The sequence below is a fragment of the Vombatus ursinus genome, unplaced genomic scaffold (assembly GCF_900497805.2).
Source record: "Vombatus ursinus unplaced genomic scaffold, bare-nosed wombat genome assembly UNPS02008961.1, whole genome shotgun sequence".
Taxonomy (NCBI): domain Eukaryota; kingdom Metazoa; phylum Chordata; class Mammalia; order Diprotodontia; family Vombatidae; genus Vombatus; species Vombatus ursinus.
Window position 1 is genome coordinate 3,725,689 of NW_020948739.1, and position 27,363 is coordinate 3,753,051.

Here is a 27,363-nt window from a genome sequence, read left to right on the forward strand (position 1 = left end):
TTGGCCAGTTTGACTCCTTTATGCATAGAACTATTCTCTGCTTAAGAATCTTCAATGGCTCCCTATTACTTAGACACTGAATAGAGTTCAAAGTCCTTAGCATATAAGTCAAGCATATTTACATATTCACCTTCCTAGCTTTGTCAAATTACTACTCCATGCCAAGGCCCAAACAGGACTATTCGCCATTTCCTACACAAATATGATGCTTTCCTTTTCTTATGTACCTCTGCTCAGATGATTCCTTGGAATAATTTCCTCTCCCACTTTTGTCGGTTGAAATCCTATCCATCCTTTAAAGCCCAGATGAAAAGCCTTTTCTAATACGACTAGTCGCTAATGGCCTTTGCCTGCTCAGGTTTCACACTCATCAATTTAATTGTTTGCACTTATCAATTTAATTTTTTATTATAGTTTTCTATGTATGTATCATATCCTTTACTCAACTGTAAGCTCCCTCAGGTCAGGGTCCTCACATAGTGGGAGATAATCATGGAAAGTCCTGATTTGCTGGCCTGGCACCTCCCATAGAGCTGGACATACACTCTGCCCCCTTTCAACAAGTCAAGGATTCCCTTAATTACCCTCCAGTCTACTACTCACATGTAAGATAAATCTCTTTATCTCTACTAGTACCTAAGACTGATGTTATAAGTACATTAATAAATGTTTAATTTGTTAAATTGTTGTTGTTTAGTCATTTCAATCATGTCCTACTCTTTATGACCCCATTTGGGGTTTTCTTTTAAAGATACTGGAGTGGTTTGCCATTTCTTTCTCCAACTCATTTTACAGATGAGGAATCTGAGGCAAACAAGGTTAAGTGACTTGCCCAGGGTCACACAACTAGTAAGAATCTGAGAGTGGAATTGAATTCAGGCTTTCCTGACTCCAGGACCCAGTGCTCTATCTACTGTGCCACACTAGCTGCCCCAATTTATTAAATGGTCCTTGATAAATGTTTAGTGATTGAATGAAATTTTTTGCTACCATGCTTCTATTTGCAGCATTCTATTCCTTTTCCACTCCACCTTTTTTCCCTCCCCCTTCCTAAATAAGCAGAATCATAGGCATCTAGGTGTTACAGAGGCATAGGGTGCTAGACTTGTAGTCAGGAAGACCTGTGTTCAAATTCTGCCTCAGATACTTAGCTAGCTATATGACCCTGAGAAAATCACTTAATCTCTTTGTGTTAAGACAGAAGTTTCTGTCAGCTGTAAACTGAGAGGGGTTGTGCTAACTGGTATCTGAGGTCCCTTCCAGCTCTAAATCTACGATCCTATGAGATATTGAGGGGTGCCCAGGTAGCCTAAACTACTTGAGAGAGAAGCATTCTCCCTCTAGTCTTTAAGATGTCCAGAGAAGATGTTCCTTAATCCTTTCTTATTAAACCATTTCAGTATCTTACAGCCTTAATAAATGCAGCTCATTACAGCGCCCAGTTCCAAGTTCTTCTCTGACAATTTAACATGTCCTTAGCCCCTAGCCATTATTTATATATTGGAGAGTGGAACTTGAATAGATCTTCTGAGAAACACTTTTATAAGTGAGTTAGCACCACTGGGAAAAAAAAGGAAAAGAACTTTTTTTTTTCACGATATGAGGAAGCTAGCTAGCGTAGATAGGTAAAACAATAATAATAACAACAGCAATAATAATATTTAAGAGTGCCTTAAAATTTACAAAGCACTTGAAAATATTGTCTCATTTTGAAAAGAGTTCATCCCTTAGCCAGCATAGAGGTGAACTTCTCCAACTTTGCCGGCAGGTCCGTAGAGGCAGTCAGTCACGTAGTCTGTGTTTTGGCTGTACTGGAAGCTTTTCCCAGCAGAATTTGCAGTCGTACCTTCCAAGAATCCAGGGTGTCTCTCTGTGTCATTCACTAGAAGATGCTGGAGATAGGCTTCTTGTGGGTTTCCTGACTATACTGTAGTAACAGAGATTTCACTTGAGTGGTTCTGATGAGAAGCAGTGTGCCTTATACCAAAGAGAGAGCAGGCCTTGGTGGCAGCCAGACCCAGGCTCAGGAACTGCTTCTTACCCATACTAGCCGTGTGACCCTGGACACAATGCTTCACCTGTCAGTAGAACTTGTCCAGGATGATTTCTACCAATTTTGAAAAATCTGAGGTAAATTTAATCTAACCTTCAACAGGCTTGTAATAGAACATGAAAGGAGACTTGAGATTTTACTGAATAAGAAAAAAAGACATTTTCTTTCTCCTATGCCAGCAGTAACTGTTTCCAAGATCCCTAAAAAGTTGGAGGAAAAACATGTTGAATCTCAATTCCAACTCGACTTACATCTTAGTGATGGAGAAATCAGGTGTAATTACAAAATCGTTTTCATATACATATATATATCAATCACATATATAGTATAACATATATAGTATATAGCATACTATATGTAGCATAACATGGAGTATATAGTGTGGTATAACAATATAATATAGCATAAATAGGTAGACAGTGGTTTAGTATAGTGGGCAACTAGATGGTGCAGTGGATAGAGTGACAGCTTGAAGTAAGGAAGACCTGAGTTCAACTCAGTCCTCAGACACTACTGTGTAACCCTGGGCAAGTCACTTAACCCTGTTTGCCTCAGTTTCCTCATCTGTAAAATAAACTGGAGAAGGAAATGGCAAGCCACTCCATCTTTGCCAAGAAAACTCCAAAAGGGGTCATGAAGAGTCAGACACAAATGAAAACACTGAACAACAACAATGGTTTGGTATAGTAGATATGGCGCTAGAGCCAGTTGGTAGCAGGAAGACCCAAATTAAAATTCCGTCTCTACTATTTACACCTGTGTGACCGTGGACAAATCATAGCCTCTCTGAGCTGCGGGCAATTTTCTAAGACCAAGAAATATAAATAGTCGTGGAGATTTCTTTAGTAGACGGAGTTTCCCTAATGACAAATGGTCCTTTACATACTGGTGTATGGTATGTAATCCATGAATTTAAGTTCTCTGGGTTACATCTAAAAACAGGTTCTTAACTAAGGATTCATGAACTTTTAAAAAAATGTATTTTGATAAATGTATTTCAACATAATTGGTTTCCTTTGTAATCTTATTTATTTTATAATCATAATAATAGTAATAGCTAGCATTTGTATAGCACTTTAAAGTTTTCTAAACACTTTAAATATATTATCTCATATGATATTCGTAACAGCTCTGAGAGGAAGGTGTTATATCTCCATTTTACTGATGAGGAAATTGAGGCTAAGAGATTTGCCCGGGGCATACAATTAGTAACAATAATAATAATAACCAACATTTATATAGCAACTACTGTGCGCTATGTGCTGTACTAAGTACTTTACAATTATTATCTCATTTGATCCTCACAAAAACTCTGGGAGGTAGTGCTATTATAATCCCCATTTTACAGATGAGGAAACTGAGGCTAAGAGATTTGTCCAAGTTCACATAGCTAGTGATAATAGCCAACACTTACATACATTTATATGTTCCAGGCATTGTACTAAGTGCTTTACAATTATTATCTCATTTGACCCTCACAATAACCCTGGGAAGTAGGTGCTATTGATAGGCATGGGATCTGGACCCCAAAAAGGAAAAGCCCTGGATTTTCCCACATGGTCAAGTCTCTGGTGTTCACCTGAGGCTATAATCCTCTCAACTGCCCTTTTGTTGTGGCCTGCGCCCAATCTCCCGATTCTCTGCTACTTCCCACCCTGGATCCTATCTAGACCTCATTCTACCTCCTAGTCACCCAAGCCTACTGACCACTCCCATCAAGATCTTCCTTAGACCCCTCCCCCACCTCATCCACCCTAGACTACGTGGCCACTCCTAGATCCCTCCCACAGTCTTTCTCTATATAAGATCCATCTCGCCTCCATTAAAGTGCTCAGATTCCTTAAGAGTTTGGCCAATATGGTGGATTGTTAGAATCATGCCCACCCTCTATCAGTGTTTTAATAAACCTCATGTCTTTGGCTGAAAGAAGGTTTGGGTTGAATTCATTTGTTGTTGTTGTTGTTTTTTTTAAGGCAATTGGGGTTAAGTGTCTTGCCCAGGGTCACACAGCTAGTAAGAGACAAGTGTTTGGTCTGAGGCCGGATTTGAACTCAGGTCCTCCTGAGTTCAGGGCTGGTGCTCTATCCACTGTGCCACCTAGCTGCCCCTAGGTCGAATTCATTTGAGCAGGACATAGTTGTCACAATTTCAGGGTCTCAGCACCCCTAAACCTCAATACTATTATTACTCCCATTTTACAGATGAGGAAACTGAGGGCAAGTGAATTGCCCAGAGTCACATAGTGTCAGAGGCTGAATTTGTACTCAAGTCTTGCTGACTCCACACCCAGGGCTCTACCCACTGTGCTACCTAGCTGCCTCTTATTTTTATAGATTTAAAAACATTCTGAAAAGAGATCCATAGGCTTCCCCAGACTACCAAGGGATGCATGATATAACAAAGGTTAAGAACCTCTCTGCTTCAAAATCGTCAGGCCATTAGAAGTCCAGATGATCCCCAAACGAGATCAGCCACACTAAAAGACATATTTAAAATATCATTTTAAAATTTAAACTTAGAAGTAACCCCAGACTTCTAAGTCTTTTCTTCTGCTTTATTGCTGGAAAAGGCTCCAGAGGTAATGAAGCTGCTATACTGTATTTAACTCAGCACTTTCCATGCATGTGGTTCAAAGAACACACATACTGCCTGCTCGCTTCAATGAACAATCTCAGTGACAGTAATTATGCTCTTTGCATTCAGACTGCATGGAAAAAAGTGAGGCTTCTGCCATGACCAGGGATTAAATATTAATTATTCACACCATTAATAGATTCATGTGAAGGCTGAATCTAAATTTTAGTCCAGGAGTTTAATCTATAATTTATACCTCCTGAAGTTGGGAATTTCATTTTAGAACAGGCATTAAAGCACCACATGAAGATCACTGAGATAACTTTATGCCCAGTGTCAGAAAGCCAGTGGGGTATAGTGGAGAGGGTACTGGACCTGAGAAGGCACCATCGGGTTCAAATCCTGCTTTAGATACTACCTGGGTGACGCTGGGCAAGTCACTTGTCTTTCAGGCCTTTGTTTCTCATCTGTAAAATTGGGGTAAATATAGAGCTGCCTTCACAGTGCTGTTGTGAAGATTAACTGCAATCTAAAAACCTTTCATAAACCATGAAGTGCTGTAGAAATGTCAGTTACTCCAGTTACTATCAAAAGCGTCAACCTATTATAATAGATTGATTGTAGTCTACTATCAATCACCTTTTCTAAGGCGATCCATCACGTCTCAGCTCTAGCTCATTCCCTCTTACTTGTGTCTGAGATCTAATTACTTTTGATATTATGTCACAGTATGTCCTTCCATTCAATAAAGCCTTGTAGAACTGAATTGAACTCAACTCCATTTGCTCTTATTGTCTTCATAGGCATTTGTCGTGCCTTATTGGTACAGATGGACCTTGTAATAGAATTGAGTCTGAAAAATGGTCAAAGTCCAGTTCTTTTCAGATGACAAGATTGGCAGGAAAGCCCTTCCCTGTCTGGCTCTAATCTACCTTTCCAGGCTTGCTGCGCATAGGTCCCTTTCATACATTCTGCTTTTCAGCTAATCGGACTATTCTCTCTTCCCCAAACTTGACATTCTGTTTTCTTCAAAGGTCTCTTCATACCTGGAATGCCCTCCCTCCTCACTTCTGCCTTAGCTTCCTTCACCTCCACCTCTTAGTTTCTCTTACTTCAAGACTTAGCTCAAATCCTACCTTCCCTCTGAGATTACTTTCCATTTATACTGGATTCATCTTCTATGGTTGTTTTTGTTTAATCATTTTCAGTCGTGACCCTATTTGAGGCTTTCTTGACAAAGATGCTGGTGCAGTTTGCCATTTCCTTCTCCAGATGAGGAAACTGAGGCAAATAAGGTCAAATGACTTGTCCAGGGTCACACAACTAATATGTGTCTGAGGCTGGATTTGAACTCAGGTCCTCCTCACTCCAGGGCTGGCACTCTATCCACTGTGCCACCTAGTTGCCCTTTCAGGATCCTTAGCAAATGGCATTTATAAATATTTATTATGGAATGAATAAATATCAGCATTCTTCTAGTAAACCAGAGCAAGGCACTCTTTGTTTTTTTAAACACATAAACTTAACTTAAAAACACACACACACAAACTCAACTTCATGCCAATAAGATAACAGGAACATGGAAACATGGCTCAGCATGATAGGAAATGCAAAGTCTTATTTTGGGATCCTAAGACCCAGACAAAATCTTTGTCTCTATCATAGTATTAGAAAGTTTTTGGGGGACATTGCAAGGTTAAGTGACTTGCTCATGGTCACATAACTAATAATACTGCCAGAGGTAGAACTTAGGTCTCTCTGGCTCCAAAGTTATATACTCTAACACATTGCCTCTCAGAAGGTCTTACAAGTTCATTAAATCAATAGGTCACTGGGATGAAATGCCAGAGACACTAGTCTTAAATATTTGGGGGGGGTGAGGAACAGGTTTCTTTTATGGTTTCAATGCTCAAGTAAATAATTTTCTCTTAAGGTGTCAAGGACTCCCCTCCTGCTTATTCTTGGTTCTCAAAGTGTGGTCTGGAGAGCCCTGGACACCCCCTTTCTGAGGGTCTGCTAGATCAAGACTATTTTCATGATAAAACTAGGCTGTTTTTATTTTAACATGGTAAACATCACTAGATACAGGCCACATGCATTTCAAAATATTTTCAATAATTTTATCAATAATAACATCAATAATTTATCAATAATGAAATTATCAATAATTTTAAGATTGTAATGGGATCCTGATATTGAGGAGTCTGAGAACTGCTGGTCTATATGAAGGAGAAGGAAAGCTTCAGAGTAGCCCTTCCAAGGCTGGGGCCGGAACTCATGACAGCCTACGACGTCTGCAACTTAAGAAGGAAGTTGCTGGTCTGCCTTCACTGTCAATTGAGAGACAATGCAAAATAAGCCCCCAACCAGGGGACTTTCGTTCACTCAGGACACAGAGAGACAGGACTCATCCTTTGGGGACAGAAGAGCATGGATGGAGTTAAAGTAGCCCATGTATAAGGATAAGCAGAAACAGAATCCTAAAGACAATTGTGAATAAGTGAGCTCTTTCTCTCTCTCTGGTTCTATAATTCTGTCTGATGCCATGAAGGTCCCATAGCACAGTGGGCTCTGAACTGGCAGGGGAAAAGGAGAGAATAAGTCTTTATATAACACCTACTATGTGCCAGCCACTGTGCTAAGTGCTTTGCAAATATAATCTTATTTGATCCTTACAACAACTTTGCCAGGTAGGTTCTGCTATTATGCCCATTTTATAGTTAAGGAAACGGAGGCAAACAGGTTAAGTGACTTGCTCACAGCTAGGAAGTGTCTGAGGATGTTTTTGAACTCAGGCTCTCCTGACTGGGTTCAGATCCTGTTTCTGGTGCTTACTACAAGTGTGACCTCGGGCAAGATACTTAACATTTCTGAGACTCAGTTTCCTTGCCTGTAAAAGAAGAGGTTGGTGCAGATGGCCTCTGAGGTCTCTTTCAGTTTTTAATCTTTTTCCATTTCTGGTTCTGTAACCTTATCTGACTTTATGGACAGCTTGTGATGCCATGGAAAGGTCTGGAATCAAAGGAGTTGTGTTCAAATCCTGCCGCTGATGCTTACTATTAAGTAACTTTTGGCAAGGGAAATAACTTCCCGTAAAGTGAGAAGTTTGGACTGGGTGGCCTTCCAGGTCCCTTTCAGCTCTGGGATCTCAATAGTGTTATATGTTCTGGACCATGGCATAGTGGACAGAGCATTGAATGTGGAATTAAATTTGGGTTCATATTCTGCCTCTGATACTTACTAGTTGTGTGATCACGGAGCAAGTTACATAATCTCTCTCAGCCTCAATTTTCTCATCTCTAAAATGGGTATAATAATGGCTACAGTGCCTACCTAAGGAGGTTACTGTGAGGATCCAATGAAACAATATAGGTATCATCATCATCATCATCATCATCCTTCTCCTCCTCGTTCTTCAGAGTTGACATACCTGCTCTCAAGATCACAGATATCGGACGGTACTGTGATGTTGTGAAGACCCGAGTTCAAAATACTCCCTCAGATACTTACCAGGCATGTGGTCCTGGATATTATTTGAAATCACTAGGTCAAAGGGTATGAACAATTTTACAGGTCTTCCTGTATAGTTCTGTCAGTTTCACTAACAATGTACATGTCCCTGTTTCCTCACAATCAACCACATGCTCTGCTCCACTGGAGTCAGTTTGCTTGTTGTCCTTTGGATAGGCTTCTCACTGGGCCTACCTATTTGAGAGCATCCATCCTGGGAGGTAAGGGAAGGAAACAATGCCAAGGAGTCGATTCCTGCCCCTGAAGATTGGGATTTGTTCTAATTTGATTTGGACCATATGATGTAGACTTCAGTGGACCTAAAGTTGGGGGAATTATCTCAATTCCAAGACATTCTTTCTCCCTTGGAAGACTAGAATGGACCTACCAAGTTAAAAAGTAAGGATGGGTTGGGGGTGGGATGAGGTGGGATGGGGAACAAATATGTGCTAAACACCTACTATGTGCCAGTTGGGCACTGTGCTGCTTTAGAAGGTGAACCCACTTTTGACATTAGTCAAATAAGTTCATCTACATTTTGATGAATGAATCAAAAAGCATTTATTAAGCATGAGCTATGTTTTAAAACTGATAAATAGAAGTATGTATAGAACAGTTTTACATATATATACCTATTTGTGTCTAATGGTAGCCATCTCTAGGGTGGGAGGGGGGTCAGGAAGAAAAAAAAGAAATTGACATGATTTGATTGTATATTTGAAAGGAATAGCAAGTTGTGTGTAGTAGATTTGTAATTTCATGTGCAATCACCCTTTTATTGTCCTGTTATGAAAATGCTTGTTTTATTCCATAAATTAAAAAACAAAACAAAACACTGTGCTAAGCGCTGGGGATAGAAACTGAAAAGCAAGCCTGATCAGAAATGAGTAATAAGTTTTTAATGTCTATGTGCCATAGTGGTTATTATTATATCCAGTCAGAAATAGGAAACATAGATCTCTTACCACATAGGCCAGGAACTGCCAGCCAACAAAGTAATACTGTACTTTTCTTGCTGTGATATCCTGAGTTATGTTTGGAGCAAAAGCCACCAATATATATGTTCCTGCAAATGCCAGTGTCACACCTTTATGTGAAAAGAACAACAAAAAAAAAGGAAGATAAGTTTTAAAATAAGATAAAAAAAGATGTATACTTAGGTCCATTCATCCATACAAATACCACTGCTCAATTAATTCTTCCAAATAGAGAATCTGAATAACAATACTTTTCAAAGGTGACAAATAGAGCAGTATAAATGTGAAGAACATTGGATATAAAATCAAAAGAGCTGAGCTTGAGGTCTGGGCCACCATTTACCAGCTGTATGATTATAGATAAGCCATTTATTCAACATGTCTTGGCCTTTGTCCACATTTGTAAAATGTGGGATCAAAGATGTTAGGTGGAACAGTGGATGGAGCACTAGACTTGGAATCAGGAAGATGTGAGTTCAAATTCTGCCTCAGTGTGACCCTAGGCAAGTCACTTAACCTCTTTCTTTTTTTGGATTCATTTTCTTCATCTTTAAAATGGGGATAATACCACCTACCTCACCAGGTTATTGTAAGGACCACATGAGACAACAAATGTAAAACTCTTTTCAGATGTTAAAGATATGTGTATGTATGTGTATGTATGTGTCATACATATATGTACATATAGACACACATACATTATACATATATAATTCTTATTAGCAATTAAAGGAGATATACTTTTTAACTGTAAAGTGCTATATAAGTGTAAGCTGTTATTATTTTCACTCTAGCAACAATTCAGTGAGATGCAGTGGAAAGAAAACTAGGTTTGAAGTCAGAGGAACTGAGTTCAAATCCTGGCTCTGCCATTCACCACCTGTGTGACCTTGGGCAAGTAACTTCATCTTTGTAGGTCTCAGTTTCCTTTTCTGTAAAATAGAGGGGTTAGATCACATAACCTCTAAGGTCCCCTCCAGCTCTAAAACTATGACCCTATGTCCTTCACTAAAGGCCCAACTCTAATATCTCCTTATGACAAGGAAGGAACCCAAGGTTCTCAAAAGCTAGGCCTGGAAAGCGCAGCCTTAAACAGACTCTACCAAGCTAGAAAGGTGAGGATAGGCTGGGGTGGGAATGGAGAACAAACATTTATTAAACACCTACTATGTGCCAGCTGGGCACTGTGCTAAGTAGTTTACAAATATTATGTCATTTGAGATAATATTATTCTAAATATAATCTAATCTGGCTTGGGGTCAGATTGTAATGTCTACAGTCTAAGAACTAGTCTAGTTGCATTCAGAGAAGTTCACTACTACCTTGGCCACAGAGGGATGAATTTTTAGGCCACAGCAACTTTCAAAGACCACTTTCTCCATGAAGCCTTTCCTAGTCTTCCTTATTTTAATACCTTTCCTCTGAGATTCCCCCCAAGTGACCCTGTGTATATCTTGTTTGTATATAGGTGTTTTCCTGTTAGACTATGAGCTTCTTGAAAGCAGACTGGTTTTTTGCCTTTCTTTATATCCCAAGCACTTAGCACAGTGGTTCATATATAGTAGGTGCTCAATAAATGCTTGACTCACTGACTGACTGGTCCAACACATCTGTAGTATCTATGAATGGCAATCTGCTTTGGTGGAGGGAGTACTCACATCAACATCAAATAATATCTGACCCTTACAGAGCACTTTACATACATTATCTCACTGGGTCCTCACAACAACCTTGGGAGCTAAGTACTATAGTTATTATCCTGCTTCTTTTTCAGATAAGATGAGACCTTGGAGAGAGAGAGAGTGATTTTCCCTTGGTGATACAACTAGCAAGGGTTAAGAGGAGGAATTTGAACCCTTTTGTCTGCTGACTGTTTCCAATATTTTTCCATTATCAATCAATTGACAAGCATTTATGAAATGCTTGAATGAATGAATGAACCTATTATGTGCCAGGTACTGTGCATAAAAAGACAAAATTCAAGTAGCTCCTGCCCTCAAACAGTTGCTATTCTATACTACATCACACTGCCTCTTAATGGTAGATTCTTTAAGTAGTAAAATATAAAATATTTGAGTAGCAGCTGTATAGGTTTCCCCAAACTACCCCTCCCATGCTGGCCTAGCATCCTTTGATCTGCCTTTAAAGGGGGCAGAATTGGTTTTCCTTCACTGTTCTAGATGAATTTCTTTCTGTGTCTCTCTCTCTTTCTCTCTCTCTGTCTCTGTCTCTCTTCTTCTCTCTCCCTCTGTCTCTTTCTCTGTCTCTCTCTCTGTTTTTCTCTTTCTTTCCATTTCTCTCTGTTTCTCTGTCTCTGTGTGTATGTACATATATGTGCATATGAATGTATGTATTTGTCCTATATATATTAAGTTTGTACATAGTTTTGTGCCTGGTGACACCCCCCACCCCACACCCATTAGACTTTGAGCTCCTTGAGAGGAAGGACTACTTTTTGTCTTTCTTTGTGTTCCCCTAGCATTTAGCACAGGGTCCAGCACCAGTCCTGTGCCCAACTGCCTGGTACATAGTATACACTCAGTAAATGTTTGTTGATTATTTGATTGAGTGAATATTCTTGAGCTTTCTGGACCTGTTTCCACCTCTTCAAAGGAAGAGGTTGGACTGGATGATCTTCTAGTTTATAAATCCATGTTCTTGCTCAGTAAGGCCTGCCCTGGGATGATACAGGGAGCTCTGAAATGAACTCGATCCTCTAATTCAAACTCTTGGAGGAGCCCTAGAATCAGCTGAATTTCCCTAGGATCCTTCAGAGTACGGATACTTTCAGGTCACTGCTGACAGTCCAAGCCATTGAGGGAGGCTTAGGTTGGACAGTTTCGGGAGTGAAATGAGTCAGAGCCTTAGAAAGGTCTCAAACTCTCTGGGCAGCTCCAGACTCAAACTGTCCCATCAATTCTCTCAACCAGGAATCATTTGCAGCTGGTCTCGATTTGCATCGCTGACATTTGGCCCCAAACCAAAATGGCCCCTGGGCACAGCCACAAAGGCAGAAGATGTTCTTCACCTCCCCATTTTACTCTTGGCCTTCAAGCCAAAGTTAGCTCATGGTTCTCATCTAGCCAATTATTTATCAAGACCTCAGTATAATTATGTTACCAGCCCCTGGAAAGTGTCAACGAACTGACAGTAATTGTGATTCCCCTGATGGAAACACGTGGGCTTAAATCAAATAAGATCTCTGAGAATCTCACAACTAGTACTTTTGGTGAAATGGGGAGAAGGGAGAAAAAACGATGTGCTGGTGGCTGACATGAGAGAAGGAGGTGGGGAGCTCTGATATTTTAGGTTGTTTTTTTTTTTTAAAGAAAAAGAAATAATTTTAACCATCAATTCACTGAAAATCAAAGTAAGACCTCCAAACTGCCACTAAGCTAATAACAGCTGGATACACTTTTTAGTCAACTTCTGTGGGATCATTTTTGAGATTTGCCAGAGGATCAGAGTTCAGATTCTACCACTGTGTGACCTTGGGCAAGACACATACCTGGCGTACGTGTAAAGGAAGAACCTCGGAGGTCCCTTCCAATCTTAGATGTATGATCCTATGAATAAGGTCAAACATGTGGCTTTTAATTAGATATCATAAAATAAGTATGATTCATCTGCTATCAATTCCTATGGGTTAGAGCCTAAGGAGGGAGGAAGAACAACCTTTACAAAGACCTGTAACTGAAAGTATAAAAAAATCATCGTTATTTAATATCATCTCACATTCATATAGCACTTCAAAGTTTATAAAGTACTTTCCACATAATAACCGGGTAAAGTAGGTAGGTCAAGCAAGTTTTATTATTCCCATTTTACAAATGAGAGAACTGAGACTCTAAGCTGTGAACTGACTTGCCCAGAGTCACAGAGCTATTTAGAGTCTAACCCAGGATCTGAATCTAGGCTTCTTAACTCTAGTACTTTTCCAGATGGGCAAGTTAAGTGTCTTGCCCAAGTTTATGCATGCAAATAGGCATTAGTGGTAGGATTGGAATTCTGGTCCTTTGACTCCATCTAAACCCAGAATGGACCTGGAATCAGAAAGACCTGAGTTAAAATCTAGCCTCAGACACTTACTAGCTATGTGACTCTGGGCAAGTCGCTTCACCTCTTTCTGCCTCAGTTTCCTTAATGGTAAAATGGGGATAATAGTAGCATCTGTCTCCCAGTCCTTTTTCCACTACAGCACCTTCTGCATGAAGCCTTTCTGGATCTCCCAGCTATTAGTATTCTTTTCCCCCATTGCTCTGCTTTCATTTGATATATATTTTGCATCTACTTCTATGTGTTCATCTTGTCTCCTCTGATGAAATGTAATCTCCTTGAGGGTAGAGATTATGTCACTTTTGTTTTTGTATCTTCAGCACCAAGGTCAGTGCCTGGCAAACAATTGTGGGGCTTAATAAATGCTTGCTTGATCAACTGAATAACTGCAAACTGCCTCGCCTAGTCACCCGAACTAGGAGAAATCAGATGTTATTGGGAATTATTTCTGCATAGTACAGAACCTTGGTTGATAAAGTTAAAAAAAAAAAACTAAGAAAATTTTTCCTTTGGTTTATTAGAAAATAGATGGAGAGCCTAAAGAATTACTCAGAGAAATAGTATCGTATAGAGTATAGGAGTGGTGGAATTATAACCAGGAAGTTGTTGTTCAGTTGTTTCAGATTCTTTGTGACCCTTTTAGGCTTTCTTGGCGGAAATACTGGAGTGGTTTGCCGTTTCCCTTTCCAGTTCATTTTACAGATGAGGAAACTGAGGCAAACAGGGTTAAATGACTTGCCCAGGGTCACACAGCTAGCAAGTATCTGAGACCAGATTTGAACTCAGCAAGATGAGTCTTCTTGACTCCAGACCCAGAGCTCTATCCAGTGCACCACCTATTTGCCCCACATAATCAGGAAGACCTAGGTTCAAATCTTGACTAGTTTTGGGTGACCAACTTAACCTATTTGAGACTCATTTTCCTCACATGTAAAATGGGTATGTTAATACCTGCAGTACCTACCTCCCAGGTTGAGATGAGGCTCAAATGTATGTAAAGTATTTTACAAATTTTAAAGCAGAACATAATGTTAGTGGGGAAGCAGTATGATGATAGAGAGCTGGCCTTGTAGTAAGAAAGATCTGGATCAGTCAGAAAAATCCAGGTTCAGATCCTGCCTCAAACCTCCTGAATGTGGGACCTTAGGTAAATTCCTTAACCTCTCAGTGTCCTAAGACTGGAAGTTGCACAGAGAGTTCCAATAAACATTGGCAAAGGAAGCCTTTCAACAGGAGCTCCCTATATTGAGGAAATCACAGAACCAGCAAAAGTGGTTATTAATAAAAATGAATTTATAGCCATAGCTATCATTCTGGAGGCTGGAATATTGTGTCATGGAAAGTCACCTCCCAGTTCTACTTGGTTTTATGAGGGCAAAGAAAAGTCTGTGAAAATCTCTTTTTGTGAAATCTCCAAGAACAGATTGGGGCAGCTATGTGGTACAGTGGATAAAGTGCCAGACCTGGAGTCAGAAAGAATTGAATTCAAGTACTGCCTCAAGTACTTACTAGCTGTGTGACTCTGGGTTAAGTCACTTAACTGCTATCTGCCTCAGTTTCCTCTACTGTAAAAGGGGGATAATAACACAGGGTTGCTACAATCAAATGAGATAGAAGGTGCTATCTAGATGCTTATACCCTTCCCTCCAATAAATCATCTTTTTTTTCCCTTGATCTCTTTGTCTATGGTGGGGTTCACTGGTTTGCAAAGAGGAATGCTGTAACACATTCTCACTTTTGCCCTGACTTTTGTATTATGGGGCCATCATTTGGGAAGACCCATGGCAGCTATCTCTGAAAGCTCCTGGGCTACCCTGAGATTGCCTCTTTTGTGTTCTCAGCACTTAGCACAGTGTCTGGCACATGGGGGGATGCTCAATAAATATTTGTTGATTGATGCCAACTTTAATGCTCTTGTAGAAGTTACATTCTGTACACCATATACACTGTCTCAAAGTCTGGATAGGGAAGATACAATGTGACCTGTGCCTCTTCTCTGTTAGTCAGACCTAGTACTATAGTGATGGATCATTCTCCTCAATTTCCTGGTTAACGCAGAATGGATACCCGATTGTCATAGCACCTAAGGTGGGGGTGGGGTGTGGTGGTTCAAGTGCTGGACATGGAATAAAAAGATTTGGGTTCAAATCCTGCTTCTGATTATGCTGTGGCATAGCAGCATAGGCACTGGCCTCTACATTCAATTGTTTTATTTGATTAAAGCTCAAATTTCCCTTCACCTAGTCTCCCCACTCTAGTCAATCCTATACCCTGCAGCCAAAATGATTTTCCTTAAGCACAGATCTGATTATGTTATCCCCTACTCAATAGCTTCCAGAGGCTCCCTATTCCATTTAAAATCAAACACAAACTCTCCTGTTTAGTCTTTAAAACCCTTCAAAACCTGTCCCCAATTTATCTTTACAGCTTCATTGTATATTACTTCTCTTCTCATATGAAGTGATCTAGACAGACTGGACTTCTCTCTATTGCTCACAGAAGACCCTCCATCTCCCTGCCTTCACTCTGACTCTCATGCTTGGAATATACTCCCTTCTCAGGGAAGGCCTCAGAAAATCCTTCTTTTCCTTCAGGAGGCAGCCTAAACACCACCTTCCATATGAAGCCTTTCCTAATCTTTCCCCTGTGACCAAAAAGTAGTATTCTACCCCCTGAACTATTTTGTATTTAACTGCTTTGTACTCTCTTTAGATTTATTCTGTACATATTTATATAGACTTGTCTCCCCCATTAGAATGTAAGCTTCTTGTGAGCAGGGATCATTTCTGCACATAGTACAGTGCCTGGTAGATGAGACAGACTAGCAGTCCCTACCCTCTGTCAGCTCCAGAAGTTGCATCCTGTCTCTGGAAATTACTGTCTAATCCTATTTGGTGTTATTAGGGTAAAGAAAAAGTCCTGAAATCTCTGATGGCAGACCAAATAGAACTTGAAGGCAACATTCAGAGACATTATACTCTAAACATCAGAAGATGGGTATAGGGACCTCTCATTTCACTGGTGAAAGGAATTATCAGATGAGTGGATACCTTCTACCAACATAGGTTGGCACCTACTCTGCAACTTATAGACTTAAAAGAGTTGCCTAATCCATGGAGAGGTTAAAGGACTTGCCCAGCGTCACACAACCAATATGGGTCAAAGGCAGAACTTGAACCAAGTTTTTGGCTCTGAGGTCAGCTCTGGCAGTCTCTTTTGCCAGACATATGGTAGACACTGAATAAATACTTGTTGATTTGCTGAATTTTTTTTTATTTGGCAGATATTACCAAGGCAACTCAGTACACTAGCATGGGGACCATGAACTGGCCAATCACTTTCAGCCTCTTGGATCTTTGGTTTCCTGATCTGTAAAATGGGGATAATCATACCTACAGTGTTTACCTTACAGGGTTGTTGTGATCATGCGGTGAGATAATACATGGAAAAATACTCTGCAAACTTTAAAGCCCTGGATAAATGTCAGTTCTTGTTTTTATTTTGTGACCCCTGATAGATTCTGTAAAGTTATTTTGACATGAGCTTTGGTCATCCTTCCCTAAGTCCTTGCTAATGGCAAATTTAGCCCAAGTTCATTTCTTTCTACTAAAAAATACATGATCTAGGCAAGCATTTTATATTGCCGAAGTGTCATTCTAACCTTTGTTGAAGGCTTTATTTCTGCAGCTACAGCTAGTACCTGAAAATATAGTGTTTTCCAATTTTAGTAACTAAAGTCTGTAATTTGTAGAAGATAAGAGTTCAGTTTTCTGGTCACTGCAATTTCCCCAGAACAAGGATAGAACATGGTAAATGATATCCTAGTTTTATTAGCTGCTGCTACTTGAGTATAGTATCTATCTATCTATCCATCCATTCATCTACCTATCTATCCATCCATACATCTCTATCTATTTCTATCCATCTATCTGTCCATCTATAGCCATCTCTTTCCATCTATCCAATTAGTTCTCTCTCTGTCTCTCTCTGTCTCTCTCTCTCTCTGTCTCTCTCTCTCTCTCTCTCTCTCTCTCTCTCTCTCTCTCTATCCCTCTCCTCCCTTACTGACTTGGAAATTATTGTATTCTGGATAGTTACTACACACCTCCTCCCTCTGTCTACTTGTTTGTATTGGAAATTTATTTAGATTTAATAGGAACCAGCTGTTAATTCCATAAGAAGAAAGATACCGGGAAAACCTATTCATCAATCAATCCATTTTTGAGTTGCCTTGGTAACATCTGCCAAATTGGAAAAAAAGAAAACCAAGTGGAAGACTTGAACTTTAAATATAAAAAACAATTGAATTCAGAGGCCATTCCCAATGCTGCTATAACGTAGCACAGTTGTATCACATGGGTCTATGGACCATAACACATGAAAGGATAAAGAAAAATGGAGCTTATTCAGAAAAAAAGAGTCCACACATTTATAAGAGGCAGAAATGACACAGTGGAATGTAAACTGTACTTGTAGTCAGAGTACCTAGGCTAAGATCCATGTCTATCTACTTATTTACTATATTGTGGCCCTGGACAAATCACTTTCCCTGAAGGCCTTAGTTTCTTTGCTAGTAAAATGAAGGAAATTGGACTAGATGAACTCTAAGGTCCATTTAATCTATAAATTCTTTGATCCTACATATTTAGAAAAACACCATACATACTCATTTAGAATTTAGCCAGACTATTTTTAAAAACAGCCCTATGAGGAGAATCAAATTAAGGGGAGCAAAAGACAAAAAAAAATTCCAACACTTGTAACCTTAAGTGGCTTATATTCTACCAGGGGAGACATGCGTATATATAAATATATATAAAATACATAAATAAAATAATTTGGGGGGAAAGGAGAAAATACTTTCCAAGATATCACACTTAAGAAAACAGTTATCAAAGAAAGTAAACTAACTCTGGGGCAGGTAGGAGGTACAGTGGATAGAGTACTGAGCCTGGAGTTAGAAAGACTCATTTTCCTGAGTTCAAATCTGGTTTCAGATACTTAGTAGCTGTGTGATCCTGGGCTTAACTTAACACTTAACCCTGTTTGCCTCAGTTTCCTCATCTGTAAAATGAGCTGGAGAAGGAAATGGAAAACCACTTCAGTATCTTTGCCAAGAAAATCCCAAATGGAGTCACAAAGAGTCAGACATAGCTGAAAAATGACTGAACAAAAATTAACTCTGGAACCTATTGACTGTAAAACTCAATTTTTAAAGAATTGAGTTCTCTCTAGAGAATGGAACATAGACCTAGAACTACTCAAAGGCTACCTAATACAACCCCCTCATTTTACAGATGAGGAAACTGAGGCCCAGGGAGATGAGGTGACTCAGTGTCCCATAGGGATTAAGAATCAGAGATGAGATGTGGACCAGCAGGTTTTCTGACTCTGTCCCTTGGATCACATGGTCTTTCTTAGGAGCCCTGTTTTATTTAAACTGAACAGATAATCATATTTTGTCCTCCTGCTTCAGAAAAGAAGCAGACATAATTCTCAAAAGGAAGAAAATCTGCCCTCTTGCCCTGCTTTGCCTCTAACAAGGGCAAAGACCCTTATATTAAGAACATCAACAATTCACTGGGAGAAAGATGGCTTTGATGCACAGCAGAGATCTCTCAAGAAGCCAGAAAAGCTGCTGTGAAACATTTCACGAGTTGCCATCTTTCCAAATAAAACCTTGAAGGTGGACTCTCTCTGTAACTCTTTTGAAAGGCCTAAAATATTACAAATTAGGTAGTTAGTTGGTGTGTCTAATTGCTTTGTGGTTCTCATTTTTGTGTGGCGATCTAACACAAATACATGCTTTTATGTGGAGTGGTCTATTAGGTTACACAGCTGTTTTCATTGAATTTTATTATGCTCATAAAACTTTCATAACATTCATAAAAGTAATATTGTAAAAGAGTATTTTTCCACAGCCAGAAGCACAGGCAGTGGTCAAAAATGACAGTTTCACCATTAAATGTGAAATGCCCCTTGACAGCTCCAAGATTAAATAACTTCACACCACTACTCATTTTTCATCCCTAAATGAGATAACGCCAATTTTTGTCATTTGTTCTCAATTTCTAAAGCTACTTCCTTACAAATTTTCTTTTTACTTCAGAGTCTTAGTAACCCTAGGTCAAGTGATATGCATACTATGGGCACTAAATAAATACTCACCAAGTAAGTCTGAGGATCTTAAATTTTCTTTCAGAAATGTAACAGACATAACAGCACTACCTAAAAAAGAAAATGATCATTAATGGCAAACCTTATGACATTTACTCTACCAAAATCATTTGCCAAAAGAAGTACAGGCAGTTTCCAACTTAGGAAGGCCCAATTTATGAAATTTCTTTATAGATAAAATTAGCTTTAACTAGGGTAGGGTGATCTGAGCTTTCCCTAGATTGGTTAAATTTAGAAGTACCAATAGCACCATCCTTAGGAGGACAATTCTCCTCTTTCTGGTGGAAATCCCTTCCATCTGGGACCCCTACCTTCCTGCTCCCAAAGGACACAGTCCTTCAACAATGTAGAAACTTTGGTGTGTGGGGCATACTTCTTTTCACACTAAACAGATGCAAGTTCCCCATCGGTTCCCCCGACTCCCTTCTTCTCTTTCCTCAAGTGCAAAAATTCCTAGTTATAACTCTGCCATGTTTAGCTAGGGACTCACCTTTGAGACTTCCAGAACTTTCTTTCTCTTCCTGCCCCTAATGGGAATACCCTGGAATCCTGTTCTTTCCCTTATGATGCTGGGGAAGCTTAAGATCCCTACCTCTACTTACCCTGCTGATGCTAGTAATGCATAGAACCTATTCCTTTTCCTACTTTCATGCCACCCTTGGACATCTCATTTCTGATCATATGACCAAGTATAAAAAAGAATATGGGGAGACATATTCCTGGTGTCCCAAGCTAAAACTTGGAATGAATTTTCCCATAAAATCAGTATTCCAAATGGGATTATGTTCCATAGTACCACAGGTACTGCATTTCAGCTACATTGTGGGTTACGTGGGGCTTTGTGGATTGGTCAGGGACTCAAATATCATCTAGAACACTGGTTTTATAGGCAAATGTGCTCTAGATTCCTAACTACTAAATTACAAGTTACTGTAACTTTTGTTATTAATTGGATACTACCCATATTAATACACGCCCAACAAATCCAGTTATTTGTCCTACAAGAGGGAAGCAGAGATATGGACAACCTAAAATGGTAGGTAATTTTTAAAAAATTGTACTTAATTTTGGAATTTGTTTTTATGTTTCCATTTGAATGGGCAGCTAGGTGGCACAGGGGATAGAGTGCCAGTTCTGGAGTCAGGAAGACTCATCTTTCTGAGTTCAAATCTGGTCTCATACTCTTACTAACTGTCTGTCCCTGGGCAAGTCATTTTACCCTGTTTGCCTCAGTTTCTCATTTGTAAAATGAGCTGAAGAAAGCAATGGCAAACTATTCCAGTATCTTTGCCAAGAAAACCCCAAATAGGGTCATGAAGAGTCAGACAGGGCTGAAAATGACTAAACAACAGTTCATTTGAATATGGATATATCAGGTGTGCTGGGAATTCCATTTGAGCAGAATAATGAACTTTGCAAAGCTCTGATTCAAAAGAAGCTGGGAACCTGTCCAGTTTTCTTTTATTTTGCCCACCTTTCAACTCGATTTTAAGCATTAAGATAAGCAGAGCTGTCCTCTTATAAACCTTCCCTACAACAGGCTCCCTTAGAAATAGGTCTCTAACAAAGTAAAATAAACATGGGGAATGAGAGATGTCAACAAAGGCAGGATTTAATTGGAGGAGGTGTTAACTGTCAAACTTGAAAATGAGATTTGCTATGGATAAGCTGACACGTGGAGAAGTTTCTTGTTAAATTAAGAACCTCATATTTCATAGATTGTTAGAGATGGAAGGGAATTTAGAAATCCTCTCAGCCAGCTTGGATCAGGTATAAATTAAAACACTAAGGTTCTCTCTTGCTTCTCTGTCTCTCTCTTCCTTCTCTCTCTCCTCTCCTTCCCTTCCTCTGTCTTTCTCCCCTTTCTTTGTCTCCTCCTCTTCTCTCTTCTCTCTCTGTCTCTCTCTCTCTTCTTCCTCTGACTCTTTCTTCCTTCTGTCCTCCTTCTTTCTCTTCCTTTTCTGTTCTCCTTCTTTCTCTTCCTTTTCTGTTTCTCTCTTCCTTCTATCTCTCCTCCCTTCTCTGTCTCTCTCATCCTCCTCTATCTCTCTTCCTCTTTAGTCTCTTTCTTCCTCCTGTGCCTCTCTTCCTTCTGTCTCTTTCTTCTCTGTCTCTCCCCCTACTATGTCTCTCTCTTCCTCTTGTCTCTCCCTTCTCTCTCTTTCTGTATCTCTTCCTTCTCTGTATCTCCATCTATTTTTCCTCCCCCTCCCTTCTCTCTGCCCCCTTCCCAATATGTTCCAAACAGAACTTAAGATCTAATTTAATGCTACTATTTCCAATGGTTAGAAGTAAAAACTTCTAGTAAAGATCTTCTTTACTACTCACTATCCAAAATGATAGACTTTCAGAGTCATCTTTCAAGCGATACTCTACAACAGAATCAACAAATGGTGAAGGAATTGAGTCTCTCTTCTTCTAAAGGCGGCCCATTTTGCTTCTGAATAGTGTTCATTATTAGCAAGTTTTTTTTTCTGTTGGTAGAATGAAGGGGTCAGACTGACGGACTCTGAGGGCTCTCGTGGCTCTAAAGTTAGGGTTCCATGATCTGTTCTCTAAGACTTAGCCTGAATTTGCCACTGTTCAACACCTACCAATTGGTCCTAGGAAGAACAAGCCTTACCCCTCTTCTTTGGAGAGCTCGTGCCTATCCCTGGAGGATGGAGGGCACAGAGTCTTCTCATTTAAGAGACACGATGCTTATGGACTCTGGTTCATATCACATCCCCCAATTTGAAAGAAACAATAGCATCAGAGTCATAGATTTGAAAGAAACTTAGAGGTCCCAGTACATCCTTCCCCTCTGTTAACATGCACAAAATAACAAATCCCAACAAGAAGGAAGACATTGCATTCACATAATTTTAGAATCAGAAGGGACATTGGAAATCATCACATTTGTTCCTTTCATTTTACATAAGAGGAAACTGAGTCTCAGATGGGTTAACTGATTTCCTCAAGGTCACATGGCTGATTAATAGCAGAGCCAGGACTAGAATCCATGGTTCTAGGTTTCCTGGTCCAGTGCTCTTTTGAGTAGAAGAAATAAAAATTTAATTGCAGAAAGAAGAGAGAATGTTTCAAAAGTGGAGATGAAGTAAAAAGAACATAATCAAACAGTGTCACAAGCATAAAATATGACAGTTCAATATCAACTAACATTTACTTAAGGATTCAAGGGTATATGGGAACCAGGTGAGAAATGACTGTTAAATTTTCAGTGTGATGTATAACCTATATCAAATTGCTTACTGTCTTACAGAGGGGGTAGGAGAGGGAGGAAGAGAATCTGGAACTAAAAAAAATTTAAAACAAATGTTAAAATTGTTTTTATGTGCAATTGAGAAAAGTAAAATGTTATTTAAAAATAAATTTTCAGTATGAGCATTTATACCTCAGAAATGTGCAAATGCTAGAAATCAAGGATTAATTTATTATTTTTTAATAATCTAGAAGTAAGAAAGTGATGGAGAAAATGTTAATAACACAGATTAAATTAAAAAGTATGGCATCTTGCTGTACTTCTCCTTCCCCCCTGCCCCTGAAAGTCAGTTGTTAAATATTCACCAGCACATTACTAAGACACAAAACTATCAGAGCTTAGGGAAAAAATTAGCACCCCATCTAAAGTTTCTACTAATTGAATTAATCAATTAATCAACCAACTAGTATTTATTAAGCATTCACTATGTATCAGGCTCTATAAAAAGTGTTGGGGATCCAAAAACAAAAATGAAATAGCCCCTCCCTTCAAGAAGTTTATATTTTATGAGGGAGAATGTGTATACATACATATGTGTGTGTATGTGTGTGTATGTGTACAAATATATATATGTATGTGTATATATATATATTTATATATATGCATATTTACACAATAAATGCAAAGTAATTGGCATAGAGAATGCACTAACAACCGGGAGATCAGGAAAAGCTTTGTGTTGGGCATAGTTTTGAGCTAAACCTTGATGGAAAATAGGAATTCTAAAGGGTAGAGATAAGGAGAAAGTATACTTCAGGCATTAGGGCCAGCCTGTGAAAAGAAACTGATAGAATATATAAATGAGTTTTTTAAAAGCATTTATGAAACCCTAGCTGTGTATAAAACCCTGTGCTAAGTGCTAGGAATACAGTCCCTGCCCTCAAGGTGCTCACAGAGACAATACTTGGAATGTCTAGCTGAAGAGTAGACAAAGGCCTGGTGGTCATCAGGGTTTAGGAGCAGGGCCAGTGGAAAAATCCTAGTGAACCATAGGATACAGCAACAGAGGTTGGGAGGGTATAATTGCATGTTACGTATGAAGGCCCTGTGGTCCTAAGGGCATAGATCCGGAACAGATGGCAAGGATGGAAGACAAGAATTAACGGTCCTTATATTGGATGGGAAAGCCTGGCAGCCTCCATCTTACCAAAAGGATTGTAGTTTGTGACTCCTTCAGTGGTGTCAGATGGCCATGTCTTCCTTAAAGTGATGAAGTGGGTTAGAAGCCATGTCACTAACATTTGGGAAGGAGGAAGTGGGCCTGAGGGTTAGAGCAAGGTGGGAATGAGACAAGGGTCAGCATCCAGCCAGAAGGAAGAAATGGGAAAGGGGCATTGGCAGGAAGGCTGCCCCATAGAACCTGCCTTTGCTGCGTCTTCTAGCACCCAGCAGGATCCAAGGAATAGATGAGCTGGGGGAAGGTGAGGGAAGGTCATCTGACATTGGCTGCTCCAAATAGAAGGAAGAGACCAATATCTTGTTTTGTTAAAAATTATCTTTTTTTATTCTTAATTTAACAAATACTAAATAAAATGAACATTTTCATATACAAAATAGAAAAGAGAAAAAAAGTTTAGAAATATTCAAGAAATCATGAATCTTTCTTGAAAATAGCTTGCTTTTCCTTTTAAGTATTTAACAATTTCAACATGGAACTTTCAAAGCTGTACTGCATGTCTATGCTTCCTTTTGGCTCTCTTTGTGATCTCATCTATGCATTTAAAAAATGCTTCAAGAACTCTCTTGTTTTCTCCCCTCCCCCTTCCATTGCTAGTTAAACACACACACATACACACATACACACACACACACACACACAGGCATGTACATGCACACGCACATTCACACACACACACACACACACAAAAGAAAAAAGAAAAGGAAACATTAAACATTTATAACAAATATGCATAGCTAAGCAAAACAAATTCCCACATTGACAGTGTCTGAAAATAGATGTCTTATCTTTGCCTTGAATCTATCACCTCTACGTTAGAGGTGAGTAGCATGATTCCTTACTATTTTCTGTAATCATAATGGGTCATTGCTTTGATGAAAGTTTTAAAGTCTAAGAGTTTTTTTCTTCACAATGTTGCTACTGTATACATTGAGGAACTGATACAATTTTGTTAGGAGAATATAATACTTTTTCTCAAAATTTTTGGAATAAGAGTAAGTTACTAAAGTTTAATCTAGCTAGACAAGAGATGCTTTTTTTTTTAAGGAAATGTTTCTGAAACAGTTACTTGTTATTAAGTTTATCTTGCGTAAGGTGGTTGTTTAGCTCATGTAACAAGGTTAAGATGACAGGTCTGCTGAGCAAAAAAAAGGGGGGGCATTCTGAGCAATATCTAATGAAATCAAATATCTGAGCTGAGTAGTAAATTTGAAAACAATGAGGAAGAGATTCATAAGATAAAGTATTACCTTGGATGTCTGCAATCAAAGATCTATTAAATTTCACTAGGCCACCTAGCTAGGCAGTTGCTATAACAATGAATAAGTACTGACTAATAAACAGCTGGAAGGGGAAAAATAATCATTGTGCCTCTAGAATTCTATAATACAACTTAATTCTTTTAAATAAATTAGCTGGGAAATGGTATTAAAGATCAAGAGTTTAATATTAAAAATAGTGCTAAAGCTGAAAGGAATTTATGCTGGCTATCATTATTACAGGACATTTATAGCTATTCAACACTACTTAGACATTTGCAATTTTTAAGGTCTGCTAAGAGCCCAAGGCAGGCACCCTCAAGGAACTTGCATGTAAAATCCATACAACAGTCCAATATATTTTTCCTTGGCTGTTAAATTTCTAGAAGAATGGAATGCCACCTATGTTTTTCCATTTAGGTGGAGAGCCCTCTCCTCTCTTATTTGAGGAATGTTAAATCACTTTGTTCATCTGTAAAATGAAGGGGTTAGCCTGAGAGGTCCCTTTTAGCTATTTTATAGCTAGCAATCTTGACACCCAGGGCAAAATCTGCAAAACAAGCTCAAATGCCCTCAAATAAACCTTTAAAGACAAATATAATTGAGTATGCAGTGAGACAGAGATCACTGCTAGGGGGACAGGGAGGTTTTTCATTGTTTATATTTGCATATCCAGAGCTTAGCACAGTGCCTGGCACAGTAAGGACTTAAAAAGTGATCTGATTATTTATCTATCTATCCATTTATCTATCTACTTATCTATCTTTCCATTTACCCATCTATCTATCTATATATCTATCCATCCATCCATTTCTCTATTTTCTATCCATTTATCCATCTAGCTATCCATCTATTTACCCATCTCTCTCTCTCTCCCCCCTCTCTCCATTTATCTATCTATCTATCTATCTATCTATCTATCTATCAATCTCCAGCATATAATGCCTTATCTTTCAAACTAGATTGTAAACCTTTCGTAAATAATGACTGTGATCCACGTTTTTCTTGGTTTCTCCATACTGCCTCTCAGGTGAACAAATACTTTAAGTAATCAACCCACAAATATCTCTTGAAACCCTCTATGTTTAAGATACTGTGGGGAAAAAAGCATAAGATACTGTTCAGGCTCCAAGCGGTTTGTGATTTAGTTTGAGACCAAAATGCAGTGCAAAAAAACAGAAGATGGCAACAATTTCTGACAAACTGCAATATTTAATTAATTAACAAAGAAAATTAGCAGGAGAGTTCACTGATATCACTACCAGTCTGAGAAGGCTTCATGGAAGAGTTGAGTTTTAAGAAGAGTGAGTGGGATTTGGACAAGTAGAAAAGCAAAGGGGATAATGACCTGTATAGAGGCATGGGCTTAAATCTCAGTACTTCTGTTTTTTACTTATATGACCTTGGACAAGATGTTTAATTTCTCTAGGCTTCAGTTTCCTCATCTCTAAAATAAAGAGGTTGAACTAGATGAAAGGGCAGCTAGGTAGTGCAGTGAATAGAGTGCTGGGCCCTGGAGTTAGGAGGATTCGTGTTCCTAAGTTCAAATCTGGCCTCAGGTATTTTTTAGCTGTGTGATCCTGTGCAAGTCCCTTAACCCTGTTTGCCTCATCTGTAAAATGAGCTGGAGAACGAAATGGCAAACTGCTCCATTGTCTGCCAAGAAAACCCCAAATGGGATCAGGAAGAGTTGGACATTGTCTGCCAAGAAAACCCCAAATGGGATCAGGAAGAGTTGGACACAGCTGAAATGACTGAACAACAACAACAAAAAAACAACCAGAAGACTGAACAACAACAATACTAGATAAACCCCAAGTGCTTTATGAGTCTAAATCTGTGATTCTGTGATTATTTATGGATCCTTTACAATAGGTTTGTGCCCTCCCCAGCTCTAGCTGTCCGTGGTCCCTGGGTTGGGAAATATTGCTATTATCAGTTCATCAACAGCATTTGTTAAGTGCCCGCTATATGTCAGGCACTACACTAAGCACTAGGGATGCAAACAGAGATATGTTCATAAATGTTTATACCTTTCCTGGAAAAAAAAAAGATGTATACACAATATACTTTTAAGTTCAATTTGCATTATTACCATTTTCTCCATCACTTTCTTATATCTAGACAATTGAAGAAGACTAATGGCATTGCGGACACGTTCTGACTTGTGCATGAATTGGGTTTAAGTGAGGCAGAGTTGCTCAAAGTTGTCAAAGAGATAAATCAAGCCCTGATTTGTAGCATCCTTTTCTGAAGTGTAAATGCTCATCCTGAAAATTTAATAATTGTTTCTCAAGAGCCTGGGTGAGCTGGCTCCA

At 39.1% G+C, this 27,363-nt stretch overlaps 1 protein-coding gene across 2 annotated transcripts in view; it reads right to left on the minus strand.

The window, feature by feature from the left end:
- NIPAL2 (NIPA like domain containing 2) overlaps positions 1-27,363 on the minus strand; it is a 131,203-nt gene that overhangs the window by 28,042 nt on the left and 75,798 nt on the right. For both annotated transcript variants that reach the window (XM_027849869.1, XM_027849870.1), the window contains exons 4-5: positions 19,339-19,398; positions 9,103-9,224 (exon numbers count right to left, since the gene is read on the minus strand). In XM_027849869.1, coding sequence (XP_027705670.1) covers positions 9,103-9,224; positions 19,339-19,398 — 182 coding nt within the window. The remainder of the gene's footprint in view (positions 1-9,102; positions 9,225-19,338; positions 19,399-27,363) is intronic.